General features: G+C 34.7%; 1 protein-coding gene across 1 annotated transcript; it reads left to right on the forward strand.

Annotated features, from left to right (window-relative positions):
* Window positions 1–4,381: 4,381 nt before the first annotated feature.
* Window positions 4,382–11,647, forward strand: LOC112716241 (serine protease SPPA, chloroplastic). The gene is made up of 13 exons (XM_025768109.3): window positions 4,382–5,133; window positions 5,497–5,680; window positions 6,148–6,285; window positions 7,020–7,190; window positions 7,271–7,374; window positions 7,688–7,755; window positions 8,678–8,844; window positions 9,169–9,238; window positions 9,526–9,680; window positions 10,489–10,594; window positions 10,720–10,807; window positions 10,904–11,047; window positions 11,163–11,647. Exons 1-13 carry the CDS (start codon window positions 4,750–4,752, stop codon window positions 11,391–11,393), a joined length of 2,010 nt encoding a protein of 669 aa, XP_025623894.1. The 5' UTR covers window positions 4,382–4,749; the 3' UTR covers window positions 11,394–11,647.
* Window positions 11,648–12,038: the final 391 nt, after the last annotated feature.

A 12,038-nucleotide genomic window follows, 5' to 3' on the forward strand; every position in this document is an offset into this window, starting at 1 on the left:
GATAACCAGAAGGGGTGACGACCCTTGACCGGGCGAACCTTGAAGTATTTGTCCTTGAACCCATGATAGGAGTCCTCGAACACACCGAAAATCCTCCGCCCCTGGGCATATCAGAAGGACATAAACCCCTTCCTCGCTCTTCCCTCCTTGGAAGGGTTCGTCAGGTTGAAGAAGAAAAGAAAGACGTCAACAGACACCGGCAGCTTTAGGTACTCGCATACTATCTCAAAGCAGCGAATCGACGCCCAACTATTCGAATGCAGCTGCGACGGGACCACGAAAATCCGGCTTAAGAGTGCCATTTGGAAGGCGGAGAGGGGAATGCGAACCCCCACTTGAGTGAACATGGCCTTATAGAACCAAATCCAATCGGGGACCAGGGAGCATGGAAGTTGAGCTCATACAACCGCTCATGAGGAGCAGGGACGTACACATCGTAGTTAGCCTCCTCATCGGTACCCCCACACAAGTAATTGGCCTGACAGAACTCGGTGAGCTCCTCCTCACCCATTTGGTTTGGGGAATCGTTGAGGTCGGAGACCACCCAAGCGTACGGGTCATAACCCGCATCGGAGGTGGAAGCCCGAGCGACCACACGAGGCATACCTACAGTGGGGGCACCACTCGGTTAGTCTATGAGGTCGGGAACCCGAAAGAAATCCAGAAACTACGTTTACCAGTCTACCTTACAACCCGAACTAAACACGGAGAAAGTCAATAACAAATGAGACCTATCCCAGAATGGTACACCCCATAAACACACTCTACTTGACATTACAAAGATGTCTATCCTACAAAAATCAAACAACATGCAGCAAAAACACGCAGCAGATATGCAAGAGAGAATCAAGGCAGAAGAGAAAAAGGATCAGAGATTACCTGAATTAGTTGCAAAAACTGAGAAAGGAGAAGGAAAAATGCACGAGGAAACTAGAGCAAAGCCCTGGAGATTTCTGGGTGAAAAGGAAGGAAATAGTAGGGAGAAAGTAGGCGTAAGAGTGTAAAGAAAGAAAAAAGGAGTTACCAAGGCAAAGACTGTTTAAAACTGCCACCCAAGAAGCGCGAAAGGCCTGGGAGCAAAATAGTCTTTACATACAGAATTTTTTCAGCCCATAATGAACATTTAATGATTCGCGCGGGAAACAAGGCGACGAACGGCTATTCCAGCAACAAACAGACGCGCGCAAGAGGCACGTCTACCCTACGGATGACCGACCTGGCGACAACACACAAAAGAAGAGATGACACGCCACCAACGATACCTACGGTCGTTGCTGGCGCGTCGGGGGCACTGTTACGACCTGGCCCAAACTAAATATGGGTCGGCCCGATTCGAGCACCACACGACCCGAACGGTTGGGAATGGGACGCCTCGATCACCGACCCAGACACGCGTCCCTGACAGCTACTCTACAACTGTGCAAGGGAGGCCTTAAAGGAGGTGGGCCTGTCCTTACAGGGCCCACCTCTAACACGGTATAAATGGGGAGGGACATACCCTTCCCCCAAGGTACGTCACCTATCACTCGCTCTTATTCGCCTGCTCACTCTATTGACTAGAGCGTCGGAGTGTCTTTGCAGGTGACACCCCCCACTCCTCGCACGAAGTACTCGGAACATTGTCTTCGCCAGCCCGGGAGCTCACGACTAGGCAGGACCCCCACTTCACCAACCAGGATTCCAACCCGAACCGTCCGGTACCCGACCTACCGATTAGAAAGAAAAAAAGAAGAACGAAAAAGTAAAGAAAGGAGAGATAATTAAAGGAATCTCTGCCACAGGAGAGTAGAGAATAAAGATTAAAGAATATATTAACTAAAAGGATCTCTGCCACAAGAGAGCAGATGTGACATTGTTTGGGCCTTAGTGCCAAATGTAAAGTGGGGACGCCCACACACTGAGAACTGTTTTCCAGATGTACGCTTATTGATTTGGAAAGTCACACTGTATGCGGCCTAGCCGTACGACTTAAAGTCACACTGTATGCGGCCTAGCCGTACGACTTATAAGCACACTGTATGCATCTAGAAAGCCATATTTGGGACTTGTGCCCGGGTAATGTCGGGAGCAGGTAGGCAACCGACACATGAGCTCATGGCCTGCGTTAGGAATAGACATGCATCATCATTGTTTGCATATTTGCATTTGATTGTGTTTGCTTATCTTGTCTCTCTGCGTTTGTACTGTTTGTCTTATTTCTATTTGCTTGTGTGTTGATCTGTTTCCTATGTTATTAGTTTGTGTTTGGGTGACTGAGATCTGAGGTTGTGATTGAGATTTGTCTTAAGTTCAAAAAGTTAAAGAAGGTAATTAATTATATAAAGTAATAGTAAAAAGTATTTTCAAAAGGTTTGATAAAAATATAGTTTTATTAAGTAAAGTTAATTATTTGCATTTTATTTCATTACTCTTACCTACTGAGAACGCGTAGTTTGTTCTCACCCCAAAATTTTCCACCCTTTCAGTGACACAGGTTCGAAGACTCAGTTTGAAGCTACGGGCGATTATTAGTCTTAGTTGATTAAGTTTATGTGTTGAGTCGTATTCCTATAATTCCTTCGCCTTTGTTAGTTAAGATTTTATTTTATACAGGGGGATAGGAGTTGCATCTGAGTTTCATTTGAATTCATTTGTATGATATTCATTATTCTTACTAGCTATGTGACTAGTATTGCTTGAAGATCTTTGATATGTGGTTTTAATTAATTAAAAACACAATTTGCTGGGATTTTCTTAAAAACGAAAACGCGATATCGACATAAAGGCTCAGTATTAAATAGTAAATACGGAAAAATAGGTTAGTAACTCCTTACTTTTGGTATGATCATGACGTGCTAAAAGTTAGGGTGTTACACTTATAGTTTTGATTTATCTCCATAGAAGCTGCTCCTATTAAATCGAAGCTATTGGCTTCTATTTACATGAAATAGTCTTTACTAAAATATTTTTTTATAGTAAATTGATTCCAGTAAATTCGATTTACTAGTACACCTACTAATTCGAATCATATGTAATTGAAACATTCATATAATCGGTTTGCATTTAGGATATTCATGTAAATTTGAAATTCATTCAGTTTTTTTTATGTAATTTATCCTTAAAATAAATGTTGCCACTTTTATACATTCAATTAGTTAATATAGAGTTTAAGTAGAGTATTATCTATTATCGGATATGATATGATATCATTCCTTCATGATTTATTTAGGTAAATTTTATTGTTATTTTTTTACTCTTTCTTTTTATATTTAATTCATTATAAAATTATGAAAGGATAGTATTGTTATAAAAGTGAATATTTTAAAAAATGAGCCTTATAATTTTTTTTAAAAAATAATTATTTACTTTGTATTCATAATATTTAAATAAAGTCTAACATATTAAAATTGAATTAAAACCCATTTAAGTTCTTTTTGTTGTTTCATTATTTTAAACTTGTGAATAAAATGTTTTGGTTATTCAAATTTATTGTTACTTGATTTAGGGTTTAGTGTAAGATGCTTTAGGATTTAGGTTTTAGTGTAAAAAATTTTAGAATTTAGAGTTTAGAAATATATTGTTTAAAATTTAGGGTTGGATAGTTTGGAACTCAGGATTGGATAATTTAAGTTTCGTGATTAAGAAATCAAGATTTGTGGTTTATTGTTTAGAGATTAAAATTAGATGGTTTAAGTTTTTCATTTTAAAATTGGATTGCTAAGAATTTTAAAATTTAATGATAAGAGGTTAAGTGTTTAGAATTGATATTTTGGATAAAATTTAAAAAATAAATACAGTGTTAATGATCAAATTTTTTATACTTAACAATGTTAATTTAGTTGTTAATTTATTTATGTGTAAGTTAATTTAATGATAACATAAATTATATGTAGATTAATGGTTAATATAAACAAAAATATTTAAATAATTGTTATATAAATTTTTACTTGCTAATAAATTATTTTTAAAATAAAAATACGGTGAATAATTGAATTTGTAAAAAATTATTGTTTTATACTTTTATTGCTTAAAATGGTTATTTGAATTTAGAATTTAAATAACTTTTAAATTCATAAAATATTATGTTTATTATTTTCGTTTTTTATAAAATAATTCAATTAAGACTCAAATTTAAAAAAGATAAACTTGGCTTGGCTTAAAAATTTATCTCTATTAAAAAAAAACTAGTCTATCATTATTATTTATAATTAATAATTAATTAATTTTATATTATTAAATATTTTAATTCATCTATTGTAGTAGGGTCTATACCCTGTATCAAGATTAACATTTATTTTTTACTATAGATTTAATTACACACTCTCTTTAAACACTTATTCTACTAAAAAAAAATAACAATAAATTTTTATACATATAAAAAGAATTTCTTTTCTAGATGATAGAATTCACCTATAAATTTTAGTCAAAACAGTAAACACTGATCTAAATTTTGTTGGATGGGTTATTGTTATTTAGTTAAAAAAGAATGACTTTTGTTCATGTTAATCAGATAAATAGAGCAATCAAATTAATCTGTAATTAAAACACATCTCCTATCCTATAATGTTATGGGCATGGCAACAGTTTGTTGAAAGCTTGTGTGTTGGGATGAGATAGGGAATGAAGTAAAGAATTTCAGGCTGATAGTAAACGAAGACGTGGACTAAAGCGAACCTAGTCACTCATTCTTCTTCTTCTTCACCATTCTGGCATTCTCACCAATTTCGCCATTCTCACCTTCCTTTTCCGCTGTGCATTCCACGCGCGCAAATGTCGAAGCTTCTTGCTCCACCACTGCCCACTCTTCACAACTTCACTTCCATTCGCACCTTATCCTCTTACACTTCTCCTTCTCGCCTTCCTCTTCTCTCCATTATTCCCAAACTACCCTCCTTCAGCACTCGCAACTCTCGTAGTAGGACTCGCCTTCCCTTCCCTCGCGCTTTCGATTCCGATTCCGATTCCAATTCTGAAGCTGCCGTTGACAACAATCAAACTGTTACGATTCCTGATGAGGAGTATCCCACTGGCGAATTCAAATTTGAACCAGTTACTGGATTCCGGAGCTTGCTCGTCAAGCTTAACATGCTCTTTGCCTTACCCTGGGAGCGCGTTCGCAAGGGTAGCGTCCTCACCATGAAGCTTCGTGGCCAGGTTCATTTTTATATACTGTTTCATACATTTTATGCTATGAGATTGAATTGGCCAACTTGTTTTTCATGGAGCGCCATATATAATGAAAGTCTCTTTATGTTAGATTGTATCATAGAGGGGAAAAAATTGAATTTCATTGCTAAGGAAGGTTGTGTGAGAAGTGATACACCTTAGGTCTGAGAATTTCATTGCAAATGCCAAAGCTTCTTGCAAATTTGCGATTTGTGAGAAGTGATACAGCTCAGGTCAATGCTAGATTTTTGTAGAGATTAATACATTCCTGTGGCTGAAGACTGATATGAACTTACTCTGTGTATTATGTTATGTTTGCTTCTGAATTGAAACATTGTTTTGTGCACTTAGATATCCGATCAGGTGAAGACTAGGTTTTCTCCTGGACTCTCTCTGCCTCAGATTTGTGAGAATTTCGTGAAAGCTGCTTATGATCCTCGTATTTCTGGGATCTATCTGCATATTGAAGGTTTGAATTGTGGGTGGGGCAAAGTCGAGGAAATCCGAAGACACATATTGAATTTCAAACAATCGGGTACTATTTCGAACTTCTGCATTAGGCATTCGATAGTGGATTGTTGAATGTGAAAAACCAAGAGTTAACAATTTGTTCATATCTAATGCTAATTATAGAAACTTTAATATTGAGGTCAAATGAGCTGGTTTAGTATTTACTTTCACAAAGAACTTCAATTCACCTACATGCAGAGTTACATTACATGAACTTGGACACTTTGCATTGTCACTGTTAGGTCCCGCCTAGGCTATCCTGAACAACAACCGTTTTTTAAATATATCGATATGGTTTTGTAAGCAGTAGGTATCTTTTCTTGAAGTATATTATCTTTTAAGTATAGGAGCATCGATGTCATCTTCTTATGCAGTAGTGTAAATGAGCCGAGGTCTTAGTAAATATGGTGACCTCTTCTTCATTGATATGTTGAGTGTTGTTAGTGATTTTTAGTACTTATAATATGCTTTGATAGTTGATTATGCTTGTAGGAAAGTTCGTTGTGGCTTTCGTCCCTACATGCCAAGAAAAAGAATATTACCTTGCATGTGCGTGTGAAGAGATATATGCGCCCCCAAGTGCTTACTTTTCATTGTTTGGATTGACTGTTCAAGCCTCATTCCTTAGAGGTAAACTGATTTTGTTTTCCTCTCCTTTTTTTAAAATTTTATTGATAAATAGTATTTTACAATAGTTTGTTTTCTGACAGGATTTCTTTAATTTTTTAAATAAACATTAAATCACCAATATGGTCCTCTAAAGATATATATGCTGCATGTCGGGGTGCTTGTCCTTTTTTTTTGGCATCAATTTGGGCCTTAAAACAATGATATTGATGACATTAATTATTGTGCTCACTGATAAATGGAAATGGAAACTAATATTATGTTCACTACATCTTTTGACTTTTGGAGTGCCAAATTAGATGGATATTTATTCTCTTTGCTTCACCGTTTTATTTGGCCTACCAAAAGTGGTTTTCTATCATTGGTTCCTTTAAAAATAATCTTTTGCATTAGTAGTGCCAAATATATCCTTGTAAGTTGTAACGGGCTTACTTGGAAAATTCTCTTTATAATGTTCTTATTTACATCATTTTGGTACTGCCCCATGTCAAAATATGGTACTGCCAGTCTGCCCCCTTTCTTTTACCATAATAAACAGAAGTAGAAAATACATGCTTAGTAAATTCTTCGAGCATTAGACTAATGCTTACTGCATCTGATCATTCTTTGTTTATTCTCTAAATATTTTCTGTATTCTTATGTTCTTGATGAACCCTTTTATAATTTAGGTCCTCTGATGGCTATGGGTAACCCTTTTTTTTTTTTTTTTTTTGACATCATTTATTGATTCTTTTCAGGGGTTTTAGATAATATAGGAATTGAACCACAAGTTGAAAGGATTGGGAAATATAAAAGTGCAGGAGATCAACTAGCACGAAGAACCATTTCCGAAGAAAATTGTGAAATGCTGACTGCATTGCTTGATAACATCTATTCAAATTGGCTAGATAAAGTCTCTTCTGCCAAAGGTGCATATGCACTGGAAGTTTTACTTGAATCTGTAATAACAAAATAAACTAACTTTTGAGCTTCTGCATACTTCATATAGGAAAGAAAAGAGAAGACATCGAGAACTTCATAAATGAAGGTGTCTATCAAGTAGATAAGCTTAAAGAAGAGGGCCTCATATCGAACATAATCTATGATGATGAGGTACATAATTATTTTCTAGTAATGCAAAAGACTACTTTTATGTGTAGTTTGTCTGTTTTATTAATATAATCATACTCAGAGTGTAAGTTGGAACAATGGTGGATGTGTTTGAATGGAGAATTCCAAATATTGAGGTTTTATCCTTCTACTTAAGAGTTTGTTGGTTTCATTGCTTATGGACTTTAATCTCTTATTAGTTCGTGTATTCATAGAAATGGTTAATGAATACTGGTTAATAAATTTGGTTGAAGGATGTCAGTAGAGCTCTATCTTATGGGTCTAAACGGATAAGAAATATTAAAATGTTTTGCAGGTTATTGCCATGTTGAAGGAGAGAACTGGAGTGAAAACAGAGAAAAATCTGCCTATGGTGGATTATAGGTAGAAATTTCTTCCTTTGGACTTGTAGAGATGTACTTTGGTTTATGCTGCTTAAAAGTTATCTTTAGAAATGTCTAACTAGGAAAAATCCCACCAAATCCTTAGTCTTATAAAATTCAGCTTCTGCCTGTTAAAAGTTTTGTTCCCAGTCTTGATTTTACTCCTGTAATTATAAATTACAGTTATTGTTCAATAGCTCATATGTTGTCCCCAACAAAATTAATTCATTTTAGATTTTTTGCTTTAAAAGGAATTATATACATCAGTGGCTGTATTTTTTCCCCATCTGATTGGGATCATTCTGGATTTTGATTTAATTTCTCTCATTGTTTATGCTCCAAGGGGATGCTATTAGAATTTGATGTCACAATACCATTGATGATAAGTTGGTCCCCATTTCTTCGTTCAAGTAATTGCATCTTTGCACTGTACTAATTATCTTGATTGCATCCTCTGTTAAAACTGTGTGAGTGGTTCTATCAATTTTAAACTGCAATATAAAGGCAATGCTCCTACTTCAGTTTTGTAATTATTTTTAATATTAAATTTACATGTTACTGTAACAACATATAGGATATCTATCCTAACTCAGTTTCCATTTTTGTTGCATCCTTCCAAGACATGTATAATTAAAAGAATGCTAAACTTTTGAATTGGTGTAGGTAGGCATATATTATATGCTAATTATATTGATTAATTTGTATATTAAATTTTGAAAACACTAATCTACAAATATTGTGTATAGCAAATTAGAGAAAACACCATTTATCTAATTTGCAGTTTTCATGCAACTCACTATTGATTTCCTTTTCTACTCTAACTTATTTCTTACAAGCTCTCTTATTGACCAGAAAATGAATAAAATTAATAATTACCAGGTAATTCATGTTAACACCATTTTTTTTTCATTGATCAAAATCAGGAAATACTCTCGAGTTAAGAAATGGACTGTTGGAATACCAAGTGGTAAAGATTTGATAGCCATCATTCGAGCCTCCGGGAGCATTAGCCGTGTTGAGAGTCAAGTAAGTGTGTCTAGCTCAGGTATCGTTGCGGAGAAGTTCATTGAGAAGATTCGCAGTGTCAGAGGTAAACTTGATGATATAAGTTTTATGTTAAATTTCATAGTAGGAGACTGAGTGAACTTAGCGTATAATCAGACAAATCAGTATTCGGTGGAATGTTATCAGGCTATTTACATTGGATATGGTAGCTTTCTGTGATGCATAATAGACATCAAAGTTTAAGCAGAGTTATATTATTAACTACTTCCAGACATCACATAATAATAAATGGGAAGCTAAATGAATACATTTATTTTAAGTTGCTTCTGAATATAACCTTAATAATTTTTTTTATCATTTACCTTTTATGTTTGTTCCCGTTCAAATTGGGTATTTGTTTCCTCAACAGAGTCAAAAAAATTTAAGGCTGCTATCATCCGAATTGATAGTCCTGGAGGAGATGCTCTTGCTTCTGATTTGTAAGTTCTGGTAAATTTCCATCTATGTTAATTTTATGTTTGAAAATGCAACTTTAATAAATGAAACATAACAATTTTTTATTTCTTTTTGTGATGAAATTATTGGTTGGTTGCGTCTATACTTTATGACTATTTATCCTTAGTTGACACATTTCTGTGTTGATACTTTTGGACTTGAGAGGAGTAAATTTTGTCGTTGTGGATTGTTGTATAATGTTAAGCTTGTTTTGGTTATTATACACTGGTGACATGATTGACATTCTCCTATCTAATGCCTTAACCTGCAGGATGTGGAGAGAAATCCGGCTTTTGGCTGCTTCAAAACCAGTCATTGCTTCAATGGCTGATGTGGCAGCAAGTGGAGGGTACTACATGGCAATGGGAACACAAGCCATTGTTGCAGAAAGTCTTACCTTAACTGGTTCAATTGGAGTGGTCACAGGTGAACCATGATGTATTATAATTTCAGTTGCTGAAAGTAGAAAAGCTTGTAGTTTATGTTAATTTAACTAAAACTAAAGGCTTGGGTTTACTAATAATCTACATACATACACATGATGGAATATATAAGTAGCTTCCTCTTTTGTATTCATGTTAAAATCCAGTATTGCTTAGGAGAAAGGAGACTCTTTCATGCCATATTGCCATCAATAAGCAAAAATCAATCTCTCCATTCATTTTCCCATTGCTCAAGACAGATGCATAATTCATATCAGTTGATGTTGCTCAGCAATTGTTGTGGCCCTATAACTGCTTTTCCTTCTACTGAAATTTCTCCGTCTCTTGTTATCTATTGAGATATGCAATAATGTATAGACTGCTACTATCTGTTTACTTACACACAAAGGGAAAGCCAGTGCCCTATAATTTTTTCACACCTATATAGGGTGAAGCTGTTTTAGACACATTAGAATGTCGACACTAAGATATAAAAAATATGTATGCTTCTAAATATATAAAATAGCTTGTCTGACTGACTGTTTTAAAAACATGAAATAAATTCACTTCAATACATAGTTTCCATTTTCAATTCTCAACATAGTAATGTAGCATCACGAGCAAGTTCAAATGAAGAATGTATAGAACTTTGAGGTATCATTATGGGGTAATGCAATAATAGGAAATTGTTGCTGTAATTAAATTATTTGATGGAGGTTTGAAGGATGAGAAAAGACATTATACTATCATGAATTGTCAGTGCTACACGAATTTCTTCTGTTTGTTTCTGATACAACATATCTCCTTTGTAGGGAAATTTAACCTGGGAAAGTTGTATGAGAAGATTGGCTTTAACAAGGAGGTCATATCCAGAGGAAGATATGCTGAAGTCCTTGCAGCCGAACAACGTCCATTCAGGTAAAATATTATTTCTTCATTTTTCAGGTATGAAGATCCTAGTAGATGAGGAATTTGGATAGAATATTGGTCACTGTAATATGCCATTTGATTTTTTAATTTTTATTATTATTATTTTGCTATAGACCAGATGAAGCAGAGTTATTTGCCAAATCTGCACAGCATGCTTATAAACAATTTCGAGACAAGGCAGCTTTATCCAGATCAATGACTGTATGTTCTGAATTCAATGTGTTCATTTTAATGCTTTTCTGTTCTTTCTCCTTGAAAATTTTAGGTAAAGACTTAAAGCAACTATTCTATTACTAGGTAGATAAGATGGAGGAGGTTGCGCAGGGTAGGGTTTGGACTGGCAATGATGCAGCTTCACGCGGTTTGGTCGATGCTATTGGCGGGCTATCACGAGCTATTGCCATCGCAAAATCGAAGGCAAACATACCTCAAGACAGAGAGGTTGGTTTATGTGTGATCACCTTTATTTTCGCCATATAAGAATGTTGTATTTAGGGTTCAAAATTGAGTGAGTACAAATCCAAATTGCGCTTATTGTGCTTGAACAATATGCTAGGTTACTCTTGTGGAGATCTCTAGACCTAGCCCTTCTCTTCCCCAGATTTTATTAGGCGTAGGAAGTTCTCTAATTGGAGCAGAACAAACATTGAAAGAATTGTTACAAGGCTTGACATTCTCTGAAGGAGTTCAAGCTCGGATGGATGGAATCATGTTTCAGACATTGGAGGGATCTCCTTATACTAACCCCATTTTGTCAATAATAAAAGATTACCTCAGTTCCCTGTAATTCAAAGTTCTCCGCAATCATTTGTATCATTTCATTCCTCTTGTTCTCCCGATATATATATTTTTTCTTTATTCGAAAAGGGATGATGATAGATGACTGGGGTCTTTCTCTAATTCTCTTCATAAACTTCTGTTATTTGTAATTGTCCCTTCACTGTCTCGTCCACTATTGTTTGTACATAACATGTATAAAGCATAAACTTGGAAAATTAGAAAGCATTGTTTCTCTGTTGCTATACAGAAATTTTATACCAATACCGCAATTCATTTTCCTTTCATGATTTATATATTGCTGATGCCAGATAGAATAAATGCTGCAATTCCGTTTTCTTTTATTTACATCTTGCTTTTAACATCGGCATCTATTTTATTTGTTTGCAACGTATATAAAGGGAGTAAATTCTTTCAATTATTTTTTTCAAATTGATGGTGTAAAGAGTGGCCTTTTATTATATATTTTTTAGTAGAATCAAGAAAAACTTATGCCGAAGAAAATGTATTGCAAAACAAAAATGTTATTTGTACATTAAAATCAGCTACTAAAATTAGCAATTAATATATTAAATTATTTATATAAATATATGTAGTTTAATTTATTTTTAATGTATATTTATATTTTAACATGTATTTTATACTAATAATTAAT

The sequence above is a fragment of the Arachis hypogaea genome, chromosome 10 (assembly GCF_003086295.3).
Source record: "Arachis hypogaea cultivar Tifrunner chromosome 10, arahy.Tifrunner.gnm2.J5K5, whole genome shotgun sequence".
NCBI classification, from domain to species: Eukaryota; Viridiplantae; Streptophyta; class Magnoliopsida; order Fabales; family Fabaceae; genus Arachis; species Arachis hypogaea.